The 27,945-nt window shown below is 48.3% G+C and overlaps 4 protein-coding genes across 6 annotated transcripts; 2 read left to right on the plus strand and 2 right to left on the minus strand.

Moving 5' to 3' along the window:
* Positions 1–6,591: 6,591 nt before the first annotated feature.
* tes (testis derived transcript (3 LIM domains)) lies at positions 6,592–13,311 on the minus strand. The gene is made up of 7 exons (XM_029154076.3): positions 13,140–13,311; positions 10,985–11,070; positions 9,151–9,721; positions 8,436–8,963; positions 7,875–8,090; positions 7,469–7,627; positions 6,592–7,266 (listed from the first exon to the last, which is right to left on the minus strand). Exons 1-7 carry the CDS (start codon positions 13,164–13,166, stop codon positions 7,075–7,077), a joined length of 1,779 nt encoding a protein of 592 aa, XP_029009909.1. The 5' UTR covers positions 13,167–13,311; the 3' UTR covers positions 6,592–7,074.
* A 2,765-nt stretch (positions 13,312–16,076) lies between these two features.
* On the plus strand, positions 16,077–19,944 carry cpa5 (carboxypeptidase A5). Its single transcript, XM_029154111.3, is given in 12 exon segments — positions 16,077–16,215; positions 16,674–16,913; positions 17,214–17,295; positions 17,369–17,503; positions 17,581–17,682; positions 17,753–17,847; positions 17,849–17,948; positions 18,027–18,137; positions 18,365–18,455; positions 18,563–18,762; positions 18,886–18,970; positions 19,126–19,944. Coding segments are annotated over 11 exon segments (1,254 nt in total). The 5' UTR covers positions 16,077–16,215; positions 16,674–16,848; the 3' UTR covers positions 19,314–19,944.
* A 265-nt stretch (positions 19,945–20,209) lies between these two features.
* LOC114857534 (carboxypeptidase A1-like) lies at positions 20,210–22,933 on the plus strand. The gene is made up of 11 exons (XM_029154110.2): positions 20,210–20,321; positions 20,663–20,744; positions 20,833–20,967; positions 21,045–21,146; positions 21,217–21,318; positions 21,401–21,502; positions 21,581–21,691; positions 21,781–21,871; positions 21,979–22,178; positions 22,482–22,566; positions 22,637–22,933. The coding sequence occupies exons 1-11, from the start codon at positions 20,257–20,259 to the stop codon at positions 22,822–22,824; spliced, it is 1,263 nt and encodes a 420-aa protein (XP_029009943.1). The 5' UTR covers positions 20,210–20,256; the 3' UTR covers positions 22,825–22,933.
* Positions 22,934–23,172: 239 nt separating this feature from the next.
* cep41 (centrosomal protein 41) lies at positions 23,173–27,834 on the minus strand. Of its 3 annotated transcripts, none has more exons than XM_029154115.3 (11): positions 27,681–27,834; positions 27,301–27,364; positions 27,142–27,189; positions 26,249–26,310; positions 25,995–26,064; positions 25,728–25,866; positions 24,980–25,146; positions 24,835–24,902; positions 24,639–24,753; positions 24,342–24,554; positions 23,173–24,136 (listed from the first exon to the last, which is right to left on the minus strand). In XM_029154115.3, the coding sequence occupies exons 1-11, from the start codon at positions 27,711–27,713 to the stop codon at positions 24,009–24,011; spliced, it is 1,107 nt and encodes a 368-aa protein (XP_029009948.1). In that variant the 5' UTR covers positions 27,714–27,834; the 3' UTR covers positions 23,173–24,008. The 3 variants fall into 3 exon arrangements, with proteins under 3 accessions (XP_029009948.1, XP_029009949.1, XP_029009950.1); XM_029154116.3 differs by having other exon boundaries at positions 27,653–27,715; XM_029154117.3 differs by lacking the exon at positions 27,681–27,834 and adding an exon at positions 27,448–27,588.
* Between the last annotated feature and the right edge of the window lie 111 nt (positions 27,835–27,945).

Raw genomic sequence — 27,945 nt, forward strand, 5'->3', positions numbered from 1 at the left:
ACAGAACCCAGAACACAGAACAGAACACAGAACACAGAACAGAACACAGAACACAGAACAGAACACAGGCTGGGGAGGGGACAGGCTCACCACGGTGACAGCTGTGCTTTTCTAGCGTCCTCCAGCGTTACAGGAAGGGAGCGATGGAAGACTAACATCTGAGGCCCAGTCAGGTTCTGAAGCTGGCCCAGTTCAGGTTCTACTGGTTCAGGAATAAACCCCTCACCTGTGCTGCCAAACAACAGCTGGTTCTGATCGCCAGCGCGGCCGTCCACCTGCTGATAACCACCTTCCAACGCGCTGCGTACGGACGGTACCACCTGGAGACGTGGGCCGAGGGCGCGACTGGTACCGAACACTCGCTGGGAAACAGGTCCCGTGAAAAAAGCAGAGGATTACAGAGGAATGTTCCAGCACAAATCATTAGTTCGACGTGGATCAGACTTTGTTCATGCAAACATTCCTATAGGTTCACACGCTTTCACGCTTAGGTGACGTCAATGGAGTCCCATGAATCGGCACACGGCATTATGGGAAGTGTGACGACCGGCTGAATGGACGGCTGTCTGTCTGGAACTCGTGGGCCCAGTCGGAGCAGGGGTCTGGTCCGGTGTGCTGTGATGTGGCCGCTGGTGGTCCGGCAGCAGGAGGTCCAGAGCTCCGGGTGAGACCGGCCGCTCGCTCTGGACCTCCGTCTGGACCTGGGCCGTGACGGCGCCGGTGGCCTGTTCTTCAGCAGGTCCGGATGGGAGCGACCTGCTCCGTGAGTCCTGCAGCTCCACAGGACAGAGCAGCAGCCTGGTTTCACAGCTTCCATCCTGAACCCAACACCATCAACAACACGTTCCCTGATTCTCTGAAGATTAAAGACATTAAGAAGTTCTAAAGGCAACAATGTGTCATTACACTTTGGCCGTGACGACTAAATACTAACTGAGCATATGAGCTAAACTAAGGACTTTGCTTGAATTTGTTCCAGGGGTTTCTCTTGTCTCTGCGTCGACATCGCTACCAAATGAAAAGTTCAGCGTGTACAGAACTCTCAGCGCCTTGAGGAAGTTATGCAGCACAAAATCCTGAAAAGAACAGACAAGCTCAGTTCTGCCGATCAAGCCCGAATGTGTCCTGGCAATTACTGAACGCACAAAGAATGAGAGGTGGGTTAAAGTCGGTGCCAGAGGAGCTTTCATGCCTCACCTTCATCAGGAAACAGCTCAGCTCAAATCTGAGGCTCAGCTTCAGGGATTAACGCGACGCTACGCTAGCGCAGCTGCCGGGCCGAGACTGCGACTCTGTGGGAGGTCCGGCGCGTGAGCCCGACCCGGTGAGCTCTAAGACACTGGAGAATGAGAGCTATGCAGCAGAAAGGCAGCGCCGGCATCAGGCTGACAGCCGACGCAGAGCAGGTCATCACACGGACGTTACACAGCAAAACAAGGACCAGAAAGCACAGGTTACACAACGGAACCAAACACAGACGTGGACTTCAGCTTCCAGCATGAACCGACTCCACCAACAGCACACAGCAGTTCATTTAACTGTGGCTGAAAGATTCAGTGCCTCAAACTGCATCACGCTTTAGAAACAGATTCATGTTAGAGGTCGTTCCTGAACACAAGCATAACTTTCTTTTTCCAGCTTTCATGAATGCATCATTTCAGGACACACATGAAATGAAACATGTTAAAAGCACAAATGGACATAAAGTTCATCACATAAAAAAAAAAGTCAAGGACTTCAACCTATGAGCTCTAAAGCTGGTTTGAGCCTTTCCCTCTGGTTCTGTTGTCTGGATGAGGTCAGTGCATGTGGTTGTGACATCACATCTTAGAGTCTACAGGGACCAGGACAGTGGTGAAGCCTTAGTTTGTCCACTGACATCTGCATCTGCAATGGGTTCAGGACCAGGGTTCAACGAACGTTGTTCTTTTTCTAACCTTGTTACTTTTCAGTGACAACTTTCCCATGAACACATTCTTTCAGCAAGTTCGGACCCGTGCAGCAGAAAACACAGAACCAGACCCCGAAGCTGACGCTGGCGGGAAACAGTGAATATATGTATTGTTCAAACAAGTCAGTCACTTGACAGAATAATGTCCCTGGATGACACTCGTGAGACGTTCAGGAGGAGCCTGCACCATCAGCACAGTCATAGAACTCTCACAGAGAAATATCAGTAAAGAACTCAGAGCGTGTCTGTTAACGGCTCAGAGCCTCAGGACGTCTCGTCTTATCTCCAACAAATGACTGATGAATGAGTTTTCCCCACAGACCCGTCCTTGAAGACATTCACTCACATAAGTGTGTAAGTGTGGACTGTGGCACCAGCTCAGAGACGTCCCGGGTCCCGGGTCCCGGGTCCCGGGTCACGGGTCACGGGTCACGGGTCAGGAGTTCAGGAGTTGAGCTCCAGGGCAGCGCTGACGCCAGGTTTCACCGTTTGAGACATGAAAGAACGCTTGTCTGCCTTTTTCCTCTCTTTGGTTCAGTATTCGCTGCCAGTGGACGACGAAGGGGACGGACGTGTGTTTGGGCACCGATGCGTTCAGGACCGGAACAGGACCAGCATCTGCAGAGAATCGCTGGACAAGAAAAGAACCGAGGGCCTGAACGTCCGGACCTCAGAGACGATGAGGTCACACAGGAGTTACAGAAGCGCCTGAGTCCTGGAGGACACTTACTATTGTACAACAGTAACAGCGCGGTGGAAAGTCTCACCACCAGCAGACGATCGTTCAGCGACACACGGCTGTTTACATAAGCTTCCCAGTTGTACAGGCAGAGGCAGGTGAGACCGAGAGGATCGTGACTGTGCAGCTGCAAAGACGTAAACAAGCAGCCTCCTCCCAACCACTGCAGCACATTTGGTAGAATGTAATGTTCTACATCTGTGGACAATTTGGTGTTTCTTAAACCTTCTTTTTAGCAGCTCCACCAGTGTGTCGACATGATATGATGTGAATACACGACGGCTGGAATTCCTCTGGGACGCGCTAGAAGTTGTCATCAGCAAAGCATCAACAGCTTAATTCCATCAAAGTCAGTTTCTATTTCTTGAACTTTTATAGAGAGGAGAGATTCTCCCTTCAACAGAGGGAACCAGGACCAGGCTCAGCACTGAGTTAATCACCCCCCGTCTTTATGGGAAACACCCCGTGGCGACAGCGTCACGTCCACCTCCCTGTGCACGTGTAAGTGAAGCAGCCTGAACGCTCAGCGAGCAAAAGGACGCGAGGAAGAACAGAAAAGCTGCAGCAGGCGGCGTTTATGACCATAGAAGGCAGCCTCGCATTCCTGCCGCACACATTCACAGGCTCCAAGTCGGATCCTGGTGCTGCCAGAACTCTGGGGAGGAATTCTTATCTAGCTACAGTACGGGAGCCCTGTAGTTATTTTTTACTATGGGGGGAGTTATGAGAACATGATGAGCAGCAGAGGGAGGCTGAGAACTGTGAAAGGTTAATGGGCATAAATAAAGCAGAGATAAAAGCAGGTCAAACAGCTGAGGGGGTGTAAACGTGGAACGAGAAGCTTCCTCTTCAAAGCACCGAGCAACGGCGAGATAAATCTAAATGGATGGAATGGGTTAAAACACAAGTGGGTTCAGTAAAAATAAAAGCGGATGCGTCTAGAAGCATCGCACGTTAATAACTGCGTGTTTCAGATCAGGGCGAAAAACACGATCCAATTCTTAACGTCTTGTTTGGTGTCGTTTCGGGACACGGCGCGACCTTGACTGAACTGATGACGTCTGTGACAACTGATGAGGAGCTTTTCTCAGCGGGCGACGGGACGAACGTGGACGACAATGGCAGGAAAAGCACCTTGTCCTGACGCGTGCGAGCGCAGCCTTCGGTCCCAGGTGAGCGAGCGGCCGCAGCCTTTGTCCACTGGGAACGGAGCAGGACGTGTTAAATGATCACCGGTGGCTTCCTGCTGCTTCCAGCAGCAAACACATCCTACATGTCTGTTCCTTCAGCTTCCTGGCAACGACGAGTTTGGAATCCTCGAACAAATGAGCTGAGGAACTAATGAGTCCCAACCGTCCTGAAAACGTAGCTGCTAAAGGTTCGATCCTGCAGCTGAGACAGGACATTGTTGTGAACTACATGACAAAAAGAAGCTACAACTGTTTCCTTTCAAGGGCATTTTAGAACTGTGATCCACATATTTGTCTTATTACACACACACCGAGGATCAAACGCTTCGGTCGGAGGAGAAACACACTTGGCTGAACATGCAGGACTGTGGCGAGAGCTCCATGATCTGCTCTGTGCAGCAGGTGCCTCCACGGCGTCGGCACACGTTTGTAAAGCATCCGGACCTTCAGTTGGACCAGCGGAGGCGGTTCAGAGTCCAAAGGGAAGAGTGCCTCCTGCTGGAAGCGTCTCAACGGCCGTGTTTGCACTCACAGGCCTCTCTCTGCAGCACCGGAGGAGCTGGTGACCTCAGCTACCTGAGCCAATGCCACATTTCACTAATTATCACGTGGAAGCTCTCAAAAGCAGCTCTGTCTGTCGGTGGAAAATGCTGGTTATGAAAATTACAGGACGCCTTCAAACCATGACTGATGTAAATGAATGGCTGCGTCCACAAACAGATTTAAATAAGCAGATGAGAACTTTCTACGGGGGTAAATAAAACTTAACGTATGAGATGTTTAGCGTGAGAACCTGCGTCGTCCTGACTGCGACCTGCATCCTAGAAGCTCAGGCCTCAGAACCGCGCTGGGTGGAGGAATGTGGGTGGTGAGATCACGCAGGCGCAGAGCTGGTGTTTGTGCTCAGTGTCTGCGTTTCCCTTCGGTGCCTGAACCGCTCTCCTCTGTTTACGCTCTTTACGTCAGGCTCTTCTGCAGCTGGAACAAGGAGCTTGTGAGGATGAGACAGGCATTCAGCCGTTTGTACCGGTTGCTGTGGACCTCGTTCTACTTGGACCAGACTTGATTGTACCACGAACTCTCCTGGAAAATTTTCTGTCCTTCATCAGATAAGTTTTTACTTAACTAACAGTCAAACAGCATAAACCGCAGGTCTGTGGTGCTTGTTGACCCTCGTGATGTCAGATGTCCACTGGATTCCCATCATCCAGCCTCAGTGAAACACAACCAGTTTAGTAAAGTACAGTGAGGAGGGTCTTTGATTTCAAGTGTTAGAACAATAACAACCGTCTTTGTTTGGTGCAGGTGAATGATTCACATTAGCTTGTTATTAGAAGTAACACACAAAGACCAACATCCTACAGAAACATTCTACCCATTTGTGCAGCATCTTCACCGAGGTTGATGACGCAGACAAAAATATACATGCACTTCAGCTTTTTCAAGGAGTCGGAGCCACAGAAGATCATTTCATAAATCAATCCTGCTGGTTGTGAAAGTTTCCATTTTCGCGGTGACTCGTAGCTGTGGCGCTGCAGCTCAAGGCTATGGAAACAAAGACAAGGCAAAGCTCACGTGGATGCTCATCTCTGTGGGCCTGACTCAGTGTTTACACTTTGAATTGATCAGAGCAGATGCTGCCCTCGTTCATTAACGCACCCATGACTCACAGTATGATTTATGATCTAACACATACTCAGCTTGGAAAGATTTTCTTCAACTAAATGTGCTGTTTGGCAGCAGCCACAGCTGCTACTATGTCACAGGAGGAGAGCGACACGCAGATTCAAGGTTCTCAACGTGGGAAGTTGCATTGTTGTCTTTTTCTATTGGTATTTAAGGCAAAGTGTGACACTTATTGTGGAGAGAGACCAGATGACTGTGTAGAGCTTGGCCAAGTGTAGCAGAGGTGTCACCAGACCCCCTCAGCGTTCTACGCTTAGTGAAGTCAAGCTACAGAACAAGTGTCAGTCATCTTCATTTAGTTCTGATTGTTGTAAGTAACTACAAGTAAATCAACAACTGGACTCTGAGGAGACACAGTATTAAAGTCAAGGATTCAACTAAAAGTCCTCAGAAAATGATCACGATGCAAATTTGGGTTAAATCTGCAGAAACATGCAAATGTAAGTGTCAAACAAATCACATGTAAATTCTATTCTAAGATGCAAATTTCACAAGGAGGCCTCTCTTTGGCCCCACTGCCTTCGAAGCTTTGACTCCTTTTTTTAGATCACGACAACACGTCTAAAACAAATCGTGCAGCATGAGGAGCTGTGAAGTACAGGAAGCTCAAGATTCTGGAGCTGCCCGGCGATTCGCTCACATCAGATCTGCTAGACTAGTGGCTGAAAGAAGGGAAATAGCAGCAGCGTCGGACTGACGTTTAAAAACAATAGGTGTCGTCAGAGACGGCGTTTCCTTGAATTGTGCACAGTTTCCACTAAGTGAATGAAAACAAGTCTCTCAGAGGAACTTTTTCATCATGGCTCGGCTGCTATAAGCCATGGAGCACTAGGTGCCGTGTAACAGAGGGGCCGAGGGAGTAATGAAGTCATTTTAGATCCAAAAACCATGAGACGTCAGACTCATCACACAGGCTCAAAGCCACAAACATGTCCTCTCCCCCTTCTCCTGCTGCTGCTCGGTGATTTGATGTGATTTCTTTTGTTGTAAAGTGCCTTTAGAACAGTAAAAAGAAACAGACAGAATTCCAGTTAGATGCAGACTTTATACCAATACTGATGTTGAAAAAAAAGAGACACAGGTGGAGCCCAGCAAAGTTGGACACTGGGGCTCTAAATGTAATGAACTGCACTAAATGTCACAAAACGAATAACGCATCCATACGTTCCATTCTTATCATCATTAGTCTTTTCTTTGATCTGGAACACACATCGCCCCAAACAGGTGATGCTGTTCACTGCACTGTGCAGCGAAGACAGAGCATCAGTAGTAGCACAAATACTAACAAACCAACACAGGTCGAACTTTAAAAAGTGCCTTCCCACTGTGACTTGTACAAAACTAATCTCATCGGTAACAAAAGTGCAAAAAAGCGACACAGAAATGTACTTGTTGAACAATGAATCAACACTGGTCCCGGACTGGACGGGAGGAGGCACTGGAGGCTTCAGCTGGCTAAGTTAAGCACTGCATTCGGCTGGAGGACGGCTCCTGGTCCACAGCGCCCTCTAGGCCACCGTCTTCTTCTTGCACTCCACCGAGCAGAAGAGGAGGCCCTGCACCACCATGAAGCGCTGGCCCGTCAGGCACTTGGAGCAGCCAGCGCACCTGAAGCACTGCGGCTCCGCGTGCCAGTGGTGCTCGCCGTAGGAAACGCGCTGGGCCTCAGGCTCCACCACGGCCCGGCAGGATGCGCATGTCTGGGACGAGGGACGAAAAATGACGTGAGGGAAGTGGGCTGTGATGGTAAATGAGCACCGCGACTGGGGCTTTGATCACTTCTCAATAAAATTATAACCTTAAAAGAAGGAGCGCTTTGAATGAATCCCTTGTGTCTGGGCAACTGCTTCCAACTAACACATAAAACTGTTGTGCTATTCAGACTCAGAGCGTGTGTCTCACCACGGCGTGGTTCTTCATGTAGCACGGCTTGCACACAGGCTTCTCATTCTCCATCACGTACGTCTCCCCAGCGAGGATGCAGTCACAGTCGAAACAGCAGAAGTGCTTCAGATGCCAGTTCTGGCCCTCGGCCTGAGTGTACTCGTTACTGAAGATCAGCTGTGGACACACGCACGCACACAAAAACACGCACGCACGCACGCACGCACGCACGCACGCACGCACGCACGCACGCACGCACACACACACACACACACACACACACACACACACACACACACACACACACACACACACACACACACACACACACAAACGTACACACACACGCACATACACACACACACACACTGTAGCGTGGACTAAGGTCTGAAGAAAAAGCCAGTGACGCCGGACCGTCTCTCACCTCGTCACATCCTCCACAGCGCGGCTTCTCGCTGTCGCCGTAGTGGCGTCCACAGAACAGCTTTCCCTTCTTCCAGAAGTAGATCATGTCCACCAGCAGCTCGCTGCAGGTGCAGCACACGAAGCACGCCGGGTGCCACAGCTTGTCAAAGCCGGCGCGCTCGGCGTAGACGGCCGGCTCGCCCAGACGCATGGGCTGACGGCAGTGATGGCACGACTGAGGGAGGAAGGTTTGACAGATAGATAGATGGCCTCTATAGGTGATAGATAGTATGGTTCCAATACCAAACCGAGTCAGAGCAGAACTAAAATAACTACAGACGTCCACACAGAGAGAAATAAATAAATGCACATGGGGCTGACGTGCAAGAAAAGCTTTAGTTGTGACTCTAATCACAATTACGTTACTATCCATCTGCCTAAATAGGAAAAGTTCAGTTGGTTTGTCCAATGGCACCATCTAGTGCCACATGTTGGTATGACTGCACTTTTACTTTACTTTACTCACTTTAATGAAACTAATGTCAAGAAGACGATGAAGGCATGAATATAGATGCCTTACGTAGTTCTGCTGAGGGAGTCCAGGTTGCTGAGCTCCGGCGACTCCCATGGCTCCAGCAGTGGAAGTGGTACCCAAGGCTCCTCCAGCAGGTCCACCAGCAGCAGACGGTCCAGTCCCTGGAAGGAGTCCAGCGCCACCGCTGCCTGATCCAGGCCCATAACCTGCAGAGACCGCAGCCCTACCCGCTGGCCCAACACCAGCACCGGCGCCAGCAGCAGCAGGCCCAGGTGCTCCCACTCCAGTACCAGTCCCTGCCCCTGCACCTCCGGCTGCACCCTGTCCTCCTGCCCGGACCAGAGCCATCTCTTCTGGCAGCAGGACGTCCCCCACCCCCAGTGCCTCATCCTTGTACTTGCGAACGTACTGCTGCATCTGCTTGACCTCAGGAGCGCTCAACTCATGGCACTTGGACGGGTCCTGGTCGTGCTCAGGCAGCTGGCGTGACATCTGCTGGCGCCTGTAAGCGGCTCCGCTAGTACCGGCCACCGGACGCTTCTCTGGTGGCAGCAGCTCGATGTAACGTGCTGCCTGGAAGTCAGAGATGACAAATGAGAAGGAACCGTTTAGTGTAGATGAGATAAAGACAAATGCTTGAAGGACAGTGAAGTGAAGGGCACAGAAGAAGCAATGATACAGAAGAGGAAATTGCCTTGACTGAAGAACTTGGTTTCTACAGATGCAACAGTAGTCTAAACAAGCTCACATACCGACTTACCAGATACTTATTGGCTACTGGTGGCACCCACTCATAGGTGACAGACTTCATTGGAACCTCTTTGGGTACTGACACCGCATTGGCTGATGTGGTACTAACAGCAACAGGCACTGTGTTGGCCTTGACAGGCGTGACACGGGCTGGTACCGCCTGGGCCTGGGCCTGAGCCTGGGCCTGGGCCTGAGCCTGGGCCTGGGCCTGAGCCTGGGCCTGAGCCTGGGCCTGAGCCTGGGCCTGGGCCTGGGCCTGAGCCTGACCTTGGGCCTGACCTTGGGTCCGACCACCAGTGGCTGCTGAGCCTGGAGGGACTGGCTGCACAGAACCAGCTGTGGCTGAGGGCGGCGCCACGGTGGAGGAGACACTGGGCGGTATGACGCAGGCAGTGGTGGAGCTGGGCAGGGTGATGGTCACCATGTTGGCCTGGTAGCCGGGGATGCCGTCGGTCTTCAGCTTGGCGATGAGGCCCGTGTATTTGGTGTCCTCGAACAGCTTGCCCACCTTCTTATTCTCCTCCGAGTCCATGGACACATCGTGCTCTGTGAGGCCACACTTACAGTTTTTGCAGATTTTTCTGTGGAGAAGGAAAAGAAACCTTTAGAATCCTGCAATAATGCTTAAGATTTACCTCACTAATATGAGAAGAATGAATGTTTGAATTGGACACCACACATACATAAATAATGTATTTCCTTTGTGTTAAACCCAATCAACTTTCTAAAGTGTCACATGCCCCAACACAACTCACTTAGACTAACTATGACATCATCCATAACTCGCAGCCATGTTTCAGCACGTTCACCACAGATGTGAACAGCAGAAAAGTAAGAGGAAAAACACAGATAAACTGCAGTAAGACAATCAATCACTCAACACTAAAATAAAATTCTAATTCTACCGCACTTTCTTATTGTAAAGTAGAAGTGGTTCTAATTCTGCAGTCATCACATTTACATTAATGGGGCCAAAACATTGGACCCGTCTCCAGTTAGTTGGGGTTCAGCTAATAAAGTGGGCGGTCCCGTTAAGTTAAATGCTGTAGACAGCTCTAGATGCAGCCTGGTCACTGTAACGGCACCACATTCCAGGCTCTGGCGGGCCTTTGTGCTCTTGCAGCGATGGGCATCGGGTCTCAGGGAGAACCAGCCAAGTGTGGATAACTGTCCAGTATTTCATGAGCGGCTGATCCACATAAGTGCACATTTAGTGACAGACGGGGTAAACAAGGCAGGGAGACCTGGGTCACCAGGACCGCTGGGCCCGCTTGGCCCGCTGGGACAGCTGTGACAGCTGGGCCCGTTGGGACCGTTGGGCCCGCCGCGACCGCCGGGCCCGGCTGCTGCTGCCTACCTGTGGCGCCGCGGGTCAGAGGACAGATATCAGCCTCCAGTTCCAGCTATTTAGTTGAATGAAGATCAGAGCCCCCTCCTCCTTTGAAGGCTTTCAGCGCTAATCAGACTCGGAGTCACTTTGTGCATATTAATATTTTACTTTTGTTAACAACAAACCAAACGGGCACGTGTTCAAAGACAAACAGGAGGAGCGGCTGCATTGAGCAGCAGCGTGGACTCATTAGGTCAATGACTCCTGCTGCTCACGGGGCATTTTCTACTAAACCAGGAGAACGGCGATGTCATTGTTAATTATGTGATTCCATTTTTACATCTGAATTGCTTAATAAAGACACAGTGCTGGCAGCGAACAGAGCCAAACACTCCACTGCTTTGAGTTTATCACTCAGTCCTCCCAGATCTGTGTCCAGACATTGGATGTGAAGTGTTTGATGCTGGAGTCTGACTGTCAATCATGCTTTGATGAACTTATAATTGATACCAACCTCCAGAAATGCAGTTCGAAGCCTTCGCACTTGTCCTTGCATTTCAAACAAGCGGCTCCGGCTCCGAACTCGTGGCCGAGGGTCATCTGTAAACAGGTGAGCGATTAGAGGAGTGAGTAACCAGCACGGTAATGGCAAAGGGATCAATCATGATCCCAGATAACATCAGCTTTGATGAAGTGGTGCTGGGAACTAGAACACATAGAACTCTCTGTCCTGGATAAACTGGGGGCCTTGATTTGAACAAATGTGGCTCTGTCTTGGTTTTCTCTCCCCAACTTCAAGACTGTATTCAACCTCCTTCGCTGTCAAACAGCGCTGGTGTCCACCTGACGCTGTCCTCCTGTCAGTGACCATATATGGTCAAGTATTCAATGATGCTGAGCCTCCAGAGAACCAGCAGGAACTCCCATTGTGAGGGAAGACCAGGATTGAGTAACGCAGACAGTAACAGCGGAGGATCAGACGTTCCAGAGTCATTGCTCGTCCTGCTCTGGGATCCACTTTGGAGCTCACGTCAGTCAGTGCCAGTGAAGCTGCACAACCTTGGACTGCAAACTTTCTAAGTATTTTTCTCTGTTTAGAATTTTTATATTTAGATTTTAGAGTTGCACCAAACGGTACCAAACCATGCAGTCTTCTCTCAGTGATGCTCACAACAAAGGTGCTCTTATAAACTATTCAGAACATCCAATCTGTTGTGTATAAACGAAGCAAAATACTAAAGAGTCAGGACGTCTAAGATCTGGTGTGGAGGCGAGTGCTAGAGGAAGTGCAAACGTTCATCCGTTCGGGCTCAGGCGACTCAGACACTCAGGCCCGTGACTAAAGCAGGAGCGTCATTAGTTCTGGCGACAACAGTTTAGGCTGCTCACGCGCAAAGCGCACACTTCATGTTCATGAGTCACTGTGTCACAGCACAGCTGACCTGCGCTGCAGATGACGGCTGCCAGTCACTGCCTCTGGCATCGCCGCGGTTTCAGGCCTCGTACCAACGACCCGGTCTGGGAGCATGAAGCTGAAGTCAACGTTTTAATCGGACCTCGTGCTGCTGCTGTTTGAGGACAGTTACAGCACAGCGTGTGTGCAGCTATTTAATAAGTCCAGCGTGTCAGGGGCTTTGCTCCTTTAATATCACAGGAGGATTGGATCATTCCACACTGGAGCATGTTCCGTCCTCTGGCAGCTCCACCAAACACTCAAGTGTTTAGAGAGCAAGTGTGGTCTGAGTGATGTCACTGCCTCAGACAGACCAGCAGAAACGACGCGTCTGAGAACTCGTTGATCTTAACTGAGCACAGTATTACAGACACCACACAGGTTGCTTTGTTAATCTAGGTTGAAAGCTACTGCAGCAGCCTTTACTGACTGACAGGCTCCTAGCGGCCTCGATCCTACAAGGATTTAAAGCAGATGTCAGACGGAGGCTATCTGGGTCATCCAGCTGTTCAGAGCCACTTTCCAGCAGCTGCTTACTGTAAATATACAAGTGGAGGTCACATGACCCGCTGCCACCACCTAAATCTGTCAACAGGCGAAGATGCCAGCTCAGACAAACCACAAAAACAGCAGCTTCTCCCAAGTCATCACTCCAGTGTCCAAAGCTTCTCTAGTTTCACTCTAGGTTCAGGGCCAGCGTGCGTTTTTACACGTCCACATGTTGCTTCCTGATCCAGACGGAAGCTGAATTATACACTCTTCACATCACAAAAGACTGAACTGAAGAGTCAGATGAAGATGTTCTCTACATGTAAACCTACATTTCTTCTAAATGACAGTCTTGCTCGTGTTACAGCTGTTGCCTGTTACTGTCTGCTTCGTCCAAAATAAACACTTCTGTGCCAAATACTACTAGTACATACTGTAGTGTCATATAATGTTGGCGAAAGTTATAATGACGTGCTTTTCTCGTTGAGAGGGAAAGTTTTTCTGAAAAGGGAAGTACCCTTATAAACGAACCGCTGTGTGTGTGTGTGTGTGTGTGTGTGTGTGTGTGTGTGTGTGTGTGTGTGTGTGTGTGTGTGTGTGTTATTACTATAATGTGTCTAAATGAAAAGCACTGCGGGTCCGACCCGTCTCTCGCCACCTGCGCGGAGCTCGGCGCACCTTTCAGGGCGTTCCCCGTCCCACGGAGGGGGCTCCACGCACCGCTTACCTTCTTCACTTCCTTCTCTATCTCCATTTTGTGCTTCTGTCGGCGCCAAGTTTTCTCGTTCCAGACAAAGCAAAGAGCCGAACTCCTCCGAACAGAGCTGTCAGGATCCACAAAGAGACTCGGACCGGGACAGCGTTTACTTTCTCCTGAGTGTCAGGTTTGACGCAATCAAGTAAAGAGCATCCGCTTGGAAATTTCACAATAAACTCACTGCTTCTTTAAACCTATTTATTTTATTTTCGTTACGTGCATTTGAATCAAACGAGGTTGTATTTGTATCAAATGTCTTTTTTTCTTGTTTATTTGTTTATTTGTGAACCATGGAGTCGTCGTGTGGGTGAAATAACACTTTGTTCGAGTTTTTTCTTTTAATTTGAAATTAAATGTATCTTCACTCCCGGAAATGCCATGTAAGCTTTGCACTTGACTTGACTTTTTAGACTAGCGGTCCTGTTCACTTTTCATTGACGGTGAACGGTGGACTCTTCCGGCTTTTATGGAGCTTTATCTCAACCAATAGTATCCCAGAGAGCAGACGCTTGAGCGCAGGGCGACCAATCAGAGCGCAGCGGGGCGTGTTCCTATCGTAACAAAGGAAATTATTATTTGATAGACCCGACTGGTTTTATATTTTCTATTGTTCCCTAAAATTGTTCACTTATTAATTCCCTGACGTCTGGCTACTGTCAATAATCGTCATAGTAACTGTATTTGTTTTGTATTTGTAAGTAGTCACAAGTACAAACCACACACCATAGCTGGTTTTATGAGTGTCTCTGTGGCTGAGAAACGCCTGTGACAGGAAGTCGTAGCGGTTTGAAACTTCCTCACTGGTGAAGTCCGAAAAGATATTGGTTGGATCTCGGATGTGATACAAACTATGATATGGTGCCTAAAGCCAATCCCTGTGGCTTCCCATCACTGGACTTGCTATGGAGATTCTCATCAATAGTAGTTCCAGAGTTGGACAAACCTGGTGGTTGTCATCCAAAATGGTGCAGAAACTAAAGTAACTCAGAATCAAAATCAGCTTTAATGGCCAAGTTTGCACAGGATTCAGGTCTGACTCCGTCAAACTAATTACAATTTTCATTATAGTTATTTACAAAAATGAACAAATAAAGAATATAAACTGCAGCTTGCTGTGTCACATTCAACAGTGGTTATTGCACATTTGTGTTTGTGTCATTGAGTCATTGTATTGTGTGACCGGTAGAGTTCAGCTCAGAAACAGCCTGTGGGAAGAAGCTGACTGGTACCAAGTCTGTGTCTGGTGGTTCTGTTGGTTCTGATGGTTCTGGTGGCTATAACTCTGTGTGGGGTGTGTGGAGTCAGCAGTGATGCTTGCTGCCCGTTCTTTGAGTCTGGCCCGGTACAGACGCTCAATAGAAGGAAGCTGTATAGAGTAGAAGGAGCTGTCTCAGGAAGACAACCTCTGCTGGGCCTTTCTGTGGACAGTGTCTATGTAGGTCCCACTTCAGGTCCTGGAGATTGTGGACCCTAGGAACCTGAATGAGTCCACGGTAGACACTGTGTTGTTGTGGATGGTCGGGGGGGGTCCACCGTCATCTCCACAGTTTTGAGCGCGTTGAGCTCCAGCTGGTTCTGACTGCACCACTGGACCTGCTGCTCCACCTCCTGTTGGTATAGAGGGAGACGAGCAGTGGGGGGACACATCCCTGCAGTGCGCTGGTGCTGATGGTGCCAGATGTGATGCTGCCCAGCCTCACCCGCTGCATCCACTGGTTTCTGTCCACCTGCACTCAAGCAGAAGTCTCACTTAACCAAATGAGGTACAGTAGGTCATGCTTTATAATGTGATCTGAAGACAGTCTGCTTATAACAATTTGTCATCTGCCTCGGAAAAATAACCACTGAAGACAATATTGCAACACAACATTAACGTCTGTCAGCATTTTGCTAAGATGATTTTTTCACGTGTTGTTGGTGAAAACACCTGAAACCTCCAGTATTCAATGATACATGACAAATATTCTGCTTTTTAAATGATGAGATTATGCCATGTCCAGTTTAGCTGCTGGTTCTGGTCCAGTTTGTCTCACATGTTAACGGTACAGAATGTGGGCCGCCATGCAAGGCACCCGGGGGGGTTGTGTCTTACTCAAGGACACGCCTGCTCCGGTGGGGCTTCGAACTTAAAACCTTACACTCACCAAACCAACGCTCTGCCAACTGAACCACCAAGACTAAGACAACAATTAAAAGGGCAAAAAATACAAGAGAATAAAACAATGGAACAAAACAGTGCTTATGTATTAGGGAAGGCAGTGTGTGTGTGTATGTCTTATGAAAGTATTACGCGCTTCATGTTCTTTGGGTTGTGTTGAAAGAGTGCATTGCAGCGTTGCACAAGTTCCTTTTTTATCTTAGCCCCTCTGACGTTGTGTCTCTCTTTCTTCTTCAGCTGCCTGATATCTTGTCACATCAGAAAGCTCCTGAAGCGGATCTGGTGACCTTTTAATTCAGAGTTTTTTTTCTGGGTTATGTAACTTTTTTCCATAACGCAAAGAGATGTGTGTCACTAGCATCATCTGCAGCCCAGTCACCTGGGATGAGCCCCTAAAACTGCTTATAAAAATAAATGGATGGATGGACTGGCTTAAGCTGATTAAATCCTCTAAAATCTTATTGTTGTTTTTAACAAATTGGTGCAATACACTGTAGGCAGTGATGTGGGAATGCTGTTATGCTACTCACACTAACACACTACAGCTGTAGGTGGCGCTAGTGTCTACATCTGAGCAGCCATTAATTAAAACATTTAGAATTATTGTTAAAAAAAGTTAAAATTAAAAAGAGCCAAGAACTACTAATGCTGAGAACCAGATCATTTTCAATGTTAGGAGTATTTGATGTTAAAATGTTTCTAATATATGCACCCACAAACCTGCTGATAAATTTAAATACTAGTATAAAATGTGCTAAAAAAGACATGAAATGAGGAAGTCCTGCCTGTTCAAAATGCTGTTTCACTGCAGAACGCAGACTTCTGTGTTTGTCTCGAGCCCAGCGGAGAAGCCGTGTCCTGCACGTGGATGTGGACCAACACCGACACGTAAGTGCCTGAGAAGGTGCAGCGGCCCGGCAGCTGCTCCCACACCTGTCCGCTTTATCAGCGGGGTTGCAGATGCTGCGGCCCGTGCGCCTGGATGATGTGTGCGTCAACTAAAACAGGTTACAGCTCAGCTAAGAAAATTAGGACTGAACTGGAAAAGATTCACAATCAAAACAGTTAAAATGAGCCAAAGAACGAAAATCAGGCAAATTTAATGCGAACGTAAGAATCTTAAGTTGTTATTTAAAGCAGGTGCACTCATTTTCTAACTCTAAGTTTAATTACCAGATACATTGCGCAATGTGTCATTACTGAACTGTTAATGCACATATGCCTTATAAAACCGTATGTGTCAAAGGATTAAAGCTGAACTAACGGTTGTAACTGACGATGACAATGAAATGAGTGATGACGATGCATGAAGACGAAACTGACTTGAGTGTTTACTACGACATCAGTCCCCAGTGAGCTGATAATTCCGTCCTGCTGTGGGAAAGCGACCAGCCGCTAACGCGCCTCCATCACCCGGAGCGAGGCCGGCCGCGCGCGGCTCGGACACGTGACCCCGCCGGCTGCTCCATAAAAGCGCGCGTGCGCCCCGCCGGCTTCACGCCTGGCACCACGATCATCACGATGAGGGGGCTGCTCGCGTGCGCTGCGCTGCTCGTGGCCGTTCTCGGCAAGGACACGTTTGAGGGGTGAGTGCGCGGGTCCAGCACGAACAGAACGAGCTGGTTCCGAACGCAGGCGGGTTTAGTCTAAGCACAGTTTGGAGGAGCAGGACCTTTACTCATTAACCACCAGCAGCTCGGGAATGTTTGGCACATTGCTGCAAACAAGCAGATAAAATGGAGGAATGCTGAGTGTGAACAGTGACTCAACCCACAGTACAGATGTTCTGAATGTCAGACAGAACGGGAAGCTGCATATTCAGCAACATGTGTTCTATACAACAGAACCCATGGCTCGGTTCTACTCACACGTACACTTATTTGCAGGCATCAGGTCCTTCGCATCATTCCTGAGGATGCGATTCAGCTGGCTCTTCTCAAAGACCTGGAGGAAATTATCCATTTTGAGGTCAGAGGGCGATTAATGACAGTAATAACTCTCATGTTTAACTAAATGGAACGTGGGCCCGTCTGTCTCTCAGCTGGACTTCTGGCAGGGCGCCACAGACGTGAGCCTTCCTGTGGATGTCAGGGTTCCCTTCCACAGCCTGCAGGCGGTCAAAGTTTACCTGGAGACTCAGAGCATCCAGTACCACATCATGATCAAAGACCTGCAGGTACCGAACCAGAACCCTCTGATCCCCAGAGCCACGGCCGGGTTTCCCACGGCTCTAATGCTGTTGCTGGTCCACAGGCGGTGCTGGAGGAGGAGCAGCAGCAGATGGAGTCCGTTCGCTTTGCTCAGCCCTCAAACACCGACGCCTTCGACTACGCCAACTACCACACCCTCAGTGAGGTGGGTGCTCCACCGCCACCGCGCCGTCACGCGCGGCGTTGGCGTGACCTGAAGGCTGTGTGTGCTTCAGATCTACAGCTTCCAGGACATGCTGGTGGCAGAGAATCCCAAACTGGTGAGCAAACTGGTGATCGGTCAGAGCTACGAGGGCCGAGCGCTCTTAGTTCAGCACCGGTGGAACCAACCGTCCCGCCATCTGGATCGACACTGGGATCCACTCCAGAGAATGGGTCACACAGGCCAGCGGCACCTGGTTCGCCAAGAAGGTGAGCTGTGCTTTTAGATGAATGCTGCTCTGCAGCTCAGGACCACTCACCCGCTGCTCGCGCGGCTTCTGTGGGCAGATCGTGAAGGATTACGGCACCGACCCGGCTCTGACCGCCATCCTGGACAAGATGGACATCTTCCTGGAGATTGTGACCAACCCTGACGGCTTCCAGTTCACCCACACCAGCGTGAGCCACACTTCATGTTCTGTTTCTCAATGAAACACTGAGACCTAATGTTTTCAAAAAAGCAATGAAGACAAATTATTGGTGATATAATAATTAATTATTGATAAATGTAATAATTAATATATTAATTATTATAATTATAATTATTGATATAATGTTGGTGACACTTACATACAAAAATATAATATTAAGAAGCCAGAATCAGAACCCAGTGCTGATGTTCCCAGAACCGTATGTGGCGTAAGACCAGGAAGCCCAACCCAGGCTCCAGCTGCGTTGGAGTCGACCCCAACAGGAACTGGGACTCTGGATTTGGAGGTAACGTTCTGACACTAACTGTCCTCATCATCGTTTATTTCTGTCTGTTTGGAGCTGAACCTTTAGATCGTAGAGTTCTTCTCACACGCTTCTCCTCCACCTCTCAGGACCCGGTGCCAGTAGCAGCCCATGCTCAGAGACCTACCGTGGACCCAGTGCTCACTCCGAGTCTGAGGTCAAGGCCATCGCGGACTTTGTGAAGTCCCACGGCAACATCAAGGCCTTCATCTCCATCCACTCCTACTCCCAGATGCTCATGTACCCCTACGGCTACACCAGGACTCCAGCCAAGGACCAAGCTGAGCTGGTACCAGAGGCTTCATGACTGTGCTCATGTTTCTTGATGTTCTCTGGTCATGTTTAATTGTCGCTAAAATAACCCGTAGCTGTAAATAGAGTAAGTGAATGATATGTGTGTCTGTTCCTACAGCACAGTCTGGCTAAGAAGGCCATCACTGACCTGGCCTCCCTCTATGGAACCAAGTACAAATATGGCAGCATCATCAGCACCATCTGTAAGTTCATCGGTTATTCAGCTGCTTATTGGCGATGTCACATTTATTTCAAAGGTTGAAACAACATTAAAACAACTGAAACACGAACTTCAAAGCTACAACAAAACCTACACGCTTCTAAGGTTTTCATCTCCAAATGCGTGTTTCCATTACAGACCAAGCCAGTGGCGGCACCATCGACTGGACCTACGACCAGGGCATCAAGTACTCCTACACCTTCGAGCTGAGGGACACCGGCCTCTACGGCTTCATCCTGCCGGCCAAGCAGATCATCCCCACTGCTGAGGAGACCTGGCTGGCTCTGAGAACCATCATGGAACACACCTACAAGAACCCCTACTGAAGAACCAGGGTACGCTCCTGCTCCGCCTGGAGAAGCCAGAGATGAAAAATATGTAATAGCCACCTTCCAGACACTCATCATCATCCTCATCTTCAACCTCATCACCACCATCATCATCCTCAGCACCACCATCATCATCATCCTCAGCACCACCACCATCATCATCCTCAGCACCACCACCATCATCATGCTCAGCACCACCACCATCATCATCCTCAGCACCACCATCATCATCATCCTCAGCACCATCATCATCATCCTCAGCACCACCACCATCATCATCCTCAGCACCACCACCATCATCATCCTCAGCACCACCACCATCATCATCCTCAGCACCACCATCATCATCATCCTCAGCACCATCATCATCATCCTCAGCACCATCATCATTCCTGCACTGTGCCTTTGTGGCTCAGTTGGCAGCGCGTTGGCTGGAGGAGCAGAAGGTCCCAGGTTCAAACCCACCAGAAGCAGCACCAGCTGTGTCCTTGAGCAGGACACTTCTCACCAGCTCCCTGCCTCTCGCATGGCAGCCCACTGCTCCCCCAGGGCAGCGGTTAAATGCAGAGGACCAATTTTGTTGTTACATTGTATGTGATAATGATCAATATTGGCTTTCTTCTTCTGACGTGGCTCTATAGATACTGTGAAAAACACAGACAAATAAAACTTGAAAATTACAGCGCGTGAAGTATTTTAATTCAGAGCTTGATGAGGCGTTGATCTCAGTTCAAAGCAAAAAGAACCCAGCTGTTTGTAGAGAAGCTAAATGAAGAAACAGGAAGCATTTGAAGCTCCACAGAGCAAACAATGAACTTACCTACAGTCTCCGGAGTCGACAGCTGCCCTCCATCACCTTGAGCAAGGCTTCGGTGTGAACACGTGACCTGACGCTGCGCCTTAAAGCCTGAGCTTCCTCAGGAAGCCTCACACGGGGACGATGAGGGGGCTGCTCACGTTTGCTGCGCTGGTTCTGACCGTTTCCACCAAGGAGACGTTTGAGGGGTGAGTGAAGCTGCACAGTTACTGTAAATGTGAAATAATAAGAATCATGATGGTGGTGTGAGGACAATTACCACCACAGGCCAAGTCTAATAACGGACAATGAGGTGGAAGGAAATTTATTATTAAAATATATAATATATACAATATTTTTATTTTTGCAAAAATCTTCCTGATAATTATCCATTTACCACACAATGCACTAACTTATTGTTCATAAACTGGACTTTCTGCACCGCTGAACTTTGTGCCAGTTCGTTTGAGCAAACGGTCGATGTGCCAACTTCCCTCTTTGCTTGAGAAACTGGATTAAGTTGTAAAACTCTGTGGTTGTGTTTGAGCAGGCATCAGGTGCTTCGCATCACTCCCAAGGACGACATCCAGCTGCTTCTAGTCAAATACCTGGAAACCATGACTGAGCTGGAGGTGACCTCAGGACCCAACCATAAACAGGCCCCATCGCGTCCCCCGCTTCCTCCCACTCAACTTGTGTGTGTTGTCGTGTGTCTCTCAGCTGGACTTCTGGCAGGGCGCCACAGACGTGAGCCTTCCTGTGGATGTCAGGGTTCCCTTCCACAGCCTGCAGGCGGTCAAAGTTTACCTGGAGACTCAGAGCATCCAGTACCACATCATGATCAAAGACCTGCAGGTACCGAACCAGAACCCTCTGATCCCCAGAGCCACGGCCGGGTTTCCCACGGCTCTAATGCTGTTGCTGGTCCACAGGCGGTGCTGGAGGAGGAGCAGCAGCAGATGGAGTCCGTTCGCTTTGCTCAGCCCTCAAACACCGACGCCTTCGACTACGCCAACTACCACACCCTCAGTGAGGTGGGTGCTCCACCGCCACCGCGCCGTCACGCGCGGCGTTGGCGTGACCTGAAGGCTGTGTGTGCTTCAGATCTACAGCTTCCAGGACATGCTGGTGGCAGAGAATCCCAAACTGGTGAGCAAACTGGTGATCGGTCAGAGCTACGAGGGCCGAGCGCTGAACGTCCTGAAGGTGAGCTGACGATCACCACGGAGAGAAGACCAGCGAACGCACCGCAGCCAGTGAACGCAACCTTGTTCCTCTGCGCTCTTAGTTCAGCACCGGTGGAACCAACCGTCCCGCCATCTGGATCGACACTGGGATCCACTCCAGAGAATGGGTCACACAGGCCAGCGGCACCTGGTTCGCCAAGAAGGTGAGCTGTGCTTTTAGATGAATGCTGCTCTGCAGCTCAGGACCACTCACCCGCTGCTCGCGCGGCTTCTGTGGGCAGATCGTGAAGGATTACGGCACCGACCCGGCTCTGACCGCCATCCTGGACAAGATGGACATCTTCCTGGAGATTGTGACCAACCCTGACGGCTTCCAGTTCACCCACACCAGCGTGAGCCTTCACATATTCACATGAAACATGGTGAACACTGTGTGAGGACGACAGCTGTTATGTCCAACATGTTCCCCTGATGTTCCTAGAACCGTCTGTGGCGTAAGACCAGGAAGCCCAATCGTGGCTCTAACTGCATCGGCGTCGACCCCAACAGGAACTGGGCTGTTGGGTTTGGAGGTAACGAACCTCAACAAACTGTGTTATTCTCAGCAATTACTGCTTTGGATTCATTGTATTTTATAGGACGAAGCCTTTGGCATTGTGACATCTCATCCTACTCTCAGGACCTGGTACCAGCAGAGACCCATGCTCAGACATTTACCCTGGACCCAGGGCAAACTCTGAGTCTGAGGTCAAGGCCATCGTGGACTTTGTGAGGTCCCACAGGAACATCAAGGCCTTCATCTCCATCCACTCCTACTCGCAGCTGCTCATGTACCCCTACGGCTACACCAGGACTCCAGCCAAGGACGAGGATGAGCTGGTAAATACACCGGGGAGAGACGCACTGAACACACGAGTGTGTGTGATTATGGGATGTTATATATTTATGGCATAACTTTGGTCTTGGCTTTATTCAGTGCTTTATTCAGTGCTTTATTGTTTTAATGGCTGCTTAAAGCTCATTAATGAGAACAGTCCCTAAAAATAACAACTTTACTTCTAAATTAATTATCTTCATCATATCTTCAACACTGATTGTGTTGTGTACAGTACTCCTGTTGACGGAGAAGCTGGCAGTAAACACCTAATTCATGCTGTCTGCGTACATAATGCTTCTCCACAGCGCAGACTGGCTAAGAAGGCTACAGATGCACTGGCTTCACTGTTCGGTACTCGCTACCGCTACGGCAGCATCATCAGGACCATCTGTAAGTCTAACAGAAATGCGGTTGTTGGAGACAAGCAGGGACATTATTCATGGGTGAATCTCCATTACAGACCAGGCCAGTGGAGGAAGCATCGACTGGGCCTACGACCAGGGCATCAAGTACTCCTACACCTTCGAGCTGAGGGACACCGGCTTCTCTGGCTTCATGCTGCCGGCCCAGCAGATCATCCCCACTGCTGAGGAGACCTGGCTGGCTCTGAGGGCCATCATGGAACACACCAACAGGAACCCATGTTAAAACCATCACGTGTGTGTGAGATGGGATGTTGGCATTGTCATATCTTTCTAGTTACTTCTACAAACTGTAAACTGGTGAACTGATGTCTTGATTAGTTCATGCCACACCAAAAGAAGAAAGGGCAGGACAGAACAGACAGAGGGAGATAGAGAGAGAGATAGAGAGAGAGAGAGAGAGAGAGAGAGAGAGACAGAGAGAGACAGAGAGATAGACACACACATAGAGAGATAGACACATATATATATATACACACATATATATATACACACACATATATATAAATATATATATATATATATATACACATATATATATATATATGTGTGTTGGACAAAGGATCAAGCATCAAACAAGCACACACACTTTATTCTTTCACTTTAATTTACACATAAAAACCACATGATCAACTGCACAAAGACTGATGTCCACAACATAATGCACTTCATAGAAGACTGTTCAAGTCGTATCAGAGGAAAAATGTGCAAGTAAAACCTAGAACTAAAGGCCACGAGTCAGAAAAACAGCTTTTCAAATTCTGAAACTGTGAGAACACACACACACACACACACACACACACACACACACACACACACACACACACACACACACACACACACACACACACACACACACACACACACACACACACAGGAATCAATAGTTGCACACGTATTAATTAAAGAATTCCCACACGTCATAACAGGAGGAAGCAAGAACTGAATTATTTGTACATTTGTCACATGTAATACAGAGTCTCCTTCATTTTCTTCATATCAGCCTCTATGAATCTGTTGAACTAACCATGCATCATAGTTTGAATAAACCATCCACAGAACTGATCATGTACTGGTGAAAACAATAGTTTTGTGAAAAACGTTCATAAGTGCAAAAAGACTTTTCAAGTTGAAGAGGCACCGTGCAGACATTCACACGCAATTTAAGCAAACCAAGTGTTAGGAAATGACCTGTCTGACATTAACGTGTAGAAGAGCATCACACTCCTCGCTGCTGACCCTGTTCAGGAACTACCATCTAAAAGTTTAGTTTGACGATGTCTCATAATGTTACGGACTTTCAAAGGTGTGAGCACTTTCCAAACACTTGGAGGAACCCGTGTTCAGCAGGTGTGTCACAGGTGAGCGTGGGCCGTGTGTTGGAGGCATGTTGGTCGGTGTGAGGTTGTGTTACTTCCAGGGTCTACTGCTCTGAACGCGGCTGCTCTCCCTCCCAGCTGTGGAAGAACTCTGTCGACTCCGAGCACTGGACGCCTTTGAGTCCAAGCTAAAAGACGACATGCGGCTCGACATTCGACCTGCAGCGACAGTAAATGCAAAGAATGGACGAGTGATGAGGCTGTGATGAGTGATGAGTTAGAGCTGATCTGCCTGCTAACAAACTTACAAAAACTAATAGAGGAGCCAAACCTGAAGCCTAAAAGTATTTTGATGTGACTGATACAGGCTCATTTGTAATTGTTTATTATGGAAGTGTTTGAGTTTCTGCCACCAAGCTCTTACTGTTGGAGTTACTGGGAATGAGGATCTCCTCCAGCTGCTCATGCAGCTTCAGCAGCTCCTCAGACGTGAACCTCCACCGTTTCTCTGCTGCCTGCATCGGTCGCCGTTGCATGGAGTCCTTTTTCCCCTTCGCTGTGTGTGAGCTCAGGCATGACGTGGGCATGGAGCCCGTTGTTAAACCTTCTGGGAATTTCTGAGCGACTACTTTGAGGCCTGAGTGAACAAATGTTTTATTTATCGCACAGGATATTATGCAGTTTGTAGAAAATGTGATTATGATATTAGAACTTACTGTACCTCCAGACAACATGAACAGATTCTCAAATCCTCGCTCACACATGGTGGTGGCTGCTTGGCTGGCAATTCTCTCATCCTCATCATACACAATGAGGATTTTGCCTGCAGCATTTTTCTGCACAACATAAGTTAAGTGCATTAAAAAACTGAGGCTTGGTTTTGTTTTGTGGGCACTTTGGCTTTTATTAAAGGATACATATTCCAGTACTTCTTTGGTGTAGGGGTTCATTGTCCGAGACAGCATTGCAACGGGGAAACTGTGTGCTGCAGGAAAAGGGTCAGTGAAACTAAAAGGTCAAAGCATGCGTGTAGACAAAGTTGCTTGTCTCCTTGCCACCTACCACTGATGATGTGGCAGAGGTCGTACTGGTCTCGGTCCCGTACGTCCAGCAGCAGGTAGGGGCAGTCAGGATAGAGCGAGTCAACTGGCTCAGGGCTGGACAACAAGGTGTTTGCTGTCTTTGGACTGTTTCTGTCCACGTTCAACTCACCTACACCACTGATGACGCTGTGATGGGTAAAGATTGAAAAGTCTTTTTTCATTCAACTCTCAGATAATAACTAACTTATCCGTAACTAAGCACGACAGACCATCATTAAACAAAACAACTCAAGACATCTGGCCACATATGGGACACAACTGATTTGACCCACAATGGCCTAAAAAGCTCTGCCATTGAACAGGCAGAAGCTGTGGCCCCTGGAGAGGCCGCGGATAGAGTTACACTCGTGGGGCTTTCTCTTCAGTCTGGAGGGTGTAGAGGATGCAGCTCAGAGATGGGAGTGGCAAGAACAGATTGCGGGAGACGTTTGTGCTGTGTGGGGGGTGGGGGTTGTACAGTAGGTTGTGTAAAGACACAGAGCGGGTGTAACATTGCAGGTCTTTGGGACTGAAAATGATGCCAAATAGGATCCAAAGCTTTAGAGCAGTACCTGTCCAACTGAGCTTTATATTTATTTATATATATAAAATGAATTCACCGTCCAAATGAGATTCACTCGTGGATCTAAGCCATCTGATCCTGTAAATGCTTTTCTGTCTACCGAGTCAACGTCTCGACTAGTTTACAGTCACGGAACAAAATGCACCTTAAAAGCGTGGACCTGGCCGTGCAGCAGGCGTCTCCGGCGTCATCTGCATCCTGACGCTCTGAGCGTGGAGACTCCTGCAAGGACCCATTGGTGCGTCCAGACAGACAGTCTAGGCCGGCACCTGACACTACACCATCTGCAAATGAGGGGTGGGGCATTAACTAGCGCTGCTTAAGAAGTAATGTTAGCGACACAACTGACATCGAGCTGGAAATTAATCATTTTGTAATTTCAGATAAACAAGTGTTTTGCTGGTTGTTTCACCTTCTGGGGCATGTAGTTCACAGTCATTGTCACTTTCATCCAGGTCTGACACAGAGGCTACCTGAAGTACCTGCAATAAAAAAGATAACGCCACTAAAAAGAAGGAAGTATGTGCCCATCAAACAGGGAACATGAATATGGAGCTTCCTGTGGCGCTGCTTTCAAACTGCGGGTTAGACTTTCTATTAACAACATAACATATTGTAGCTAGCAGGTTATTATCTTATTATAGGAGGACCAACACTGAAACTTACCAATTGTGCAAATGTTGTCACCTTTAACCGCTTGAAGATTTCATCTTTTCGATACCTGTAATCTAAGAAAGAGTGAAAAAACAAAACAAAACAAAACTAAACTAAATCTTACAAGAGCAACAGTATGAAGAAGCTGTGCTGCCTGGTGACAGTCTTGAAATATTTAACTGAGAATGAATGCTGTATCTGAGGTTAATCCCTTGCTACACAAATCTGGTAAAAGAAATGAGAGTTAATTAAGCCGGTGCACGCGTGCATTGCAGCTCACCAGGTCGTTGCAGGTGGTTCTTTTCCTCATTCATGATTAGTGCCTCGCTAAACTGCAGCCTTATGATCTCTCTGTCCATGTTCTTTTAGTAAAGACTGCTTCTCCTACACTCAGGCTCTATTTTAACAGGGCTAATGTAACCACCAAACTAAGCCCTCTCAAAGGAGCCCTGCAGGTACCTGACCATCGAGTCCCACAGAGGAATAATTGTGGACAGCAGTACAATCCTCCATTGGAGACTAGAGGAATCAGTGTCACTTATCCCTGAGAAATCAGGAACAGGTCAACAACAGATGGCCACTGTCTACAAAGACGCCTTTTAAATGGGAAATATCAGCTGGTAACAACATCTTTAGTTTACATCTTGAAGAGCACGGACAGAGAAAAGAAAGCCAAAAGATCCTTGGGAAAAATCAGCCAAGTCTGTCGTATGTGCCAGAACCATTTTAAGTAGATTAAAATGATTCACGCAGGACAAAGAGCATAACAACAATGTAAAATACATCAATCAATAAATATTCATCAGACACAATATTTCATCAATGTTAAGTAAAGTTCAGTGTGTGTACCCAATATTTCAATGTGAGTTAAACTACTGATGGTCATTTGTGCAGAGGTCACTCACTTTTTTTAATGTCCTCCAGTTTTTCCAAATACTTTGTCAGGCTGCATCCTGTCAAATAAAGCGAACATTAGCATCAGAAAGAGGCAAAAGGCACCGACTGGAGCATGACAGGAGCTCAGACGTTCCTACAGGCAGTTCTTCTGTATGTGGACACGATACCTGTGTCCAAACGAGTCTTCACATGTTCATACTTTGCGTTTTTCGGGATCCTTTTTTTCATGTACTAGAAAGAAAAGACAACAGTTTCGTTGTTGACTGACAGTTTGTTGACAAATGTTAAATGGCAGCTTTGCCCTAAGATGTTACATTGAGTTAGGCTGAACCACATCGCTGGTGCCATCGGTCTTACAGGTGCACTGTTGACATGGTAACTCAACACTGGCGATAGCCAATTAGCCCGCCAGCTAGCGCGGCTAACGTTACGTTACGTTATTTAACATGCATTTGGTTCACGATCCATCATACGTTCGTTAGGGACCACGACCTGCTAGCAAGAAAATAAAATACTAACTTTAAATATGCCGTTTGGTCAACATTACCTCGACGTCGCCAATTGTCCGATTGAACGACATATTTTCAAACCGAAATACCAAACATCAATTTCCACGTTTAACAATGTCGCTGCTAATTCGTGAGCGTGTTGCCTTGGACCAATCAGAGGAGCCTTTACTGGATACCCGCTCCGCTACAGCACTTATTGTATGAAACGCCTGGGAGGTTGCTTAGCAGCGAGAGACGCTCCACCTTAACTACATGGTGCATTCAGGAACGATTTGAAACTTTGTCATTAAAAACCATGATAAC

This window comes from Betta splendens, chromosome 6, assembly GCF_900634795.4.
Source record: "Betta splendens chromosome 6, fBetSpl5.4, whole genome shotgun sequence".
Classification (NCBI taxonomy): Eukaryota; Metazoa; Chordata; class Actinopteri; order Anabantiformes; family Osphronemidae; genus Betta; species Betta splendens.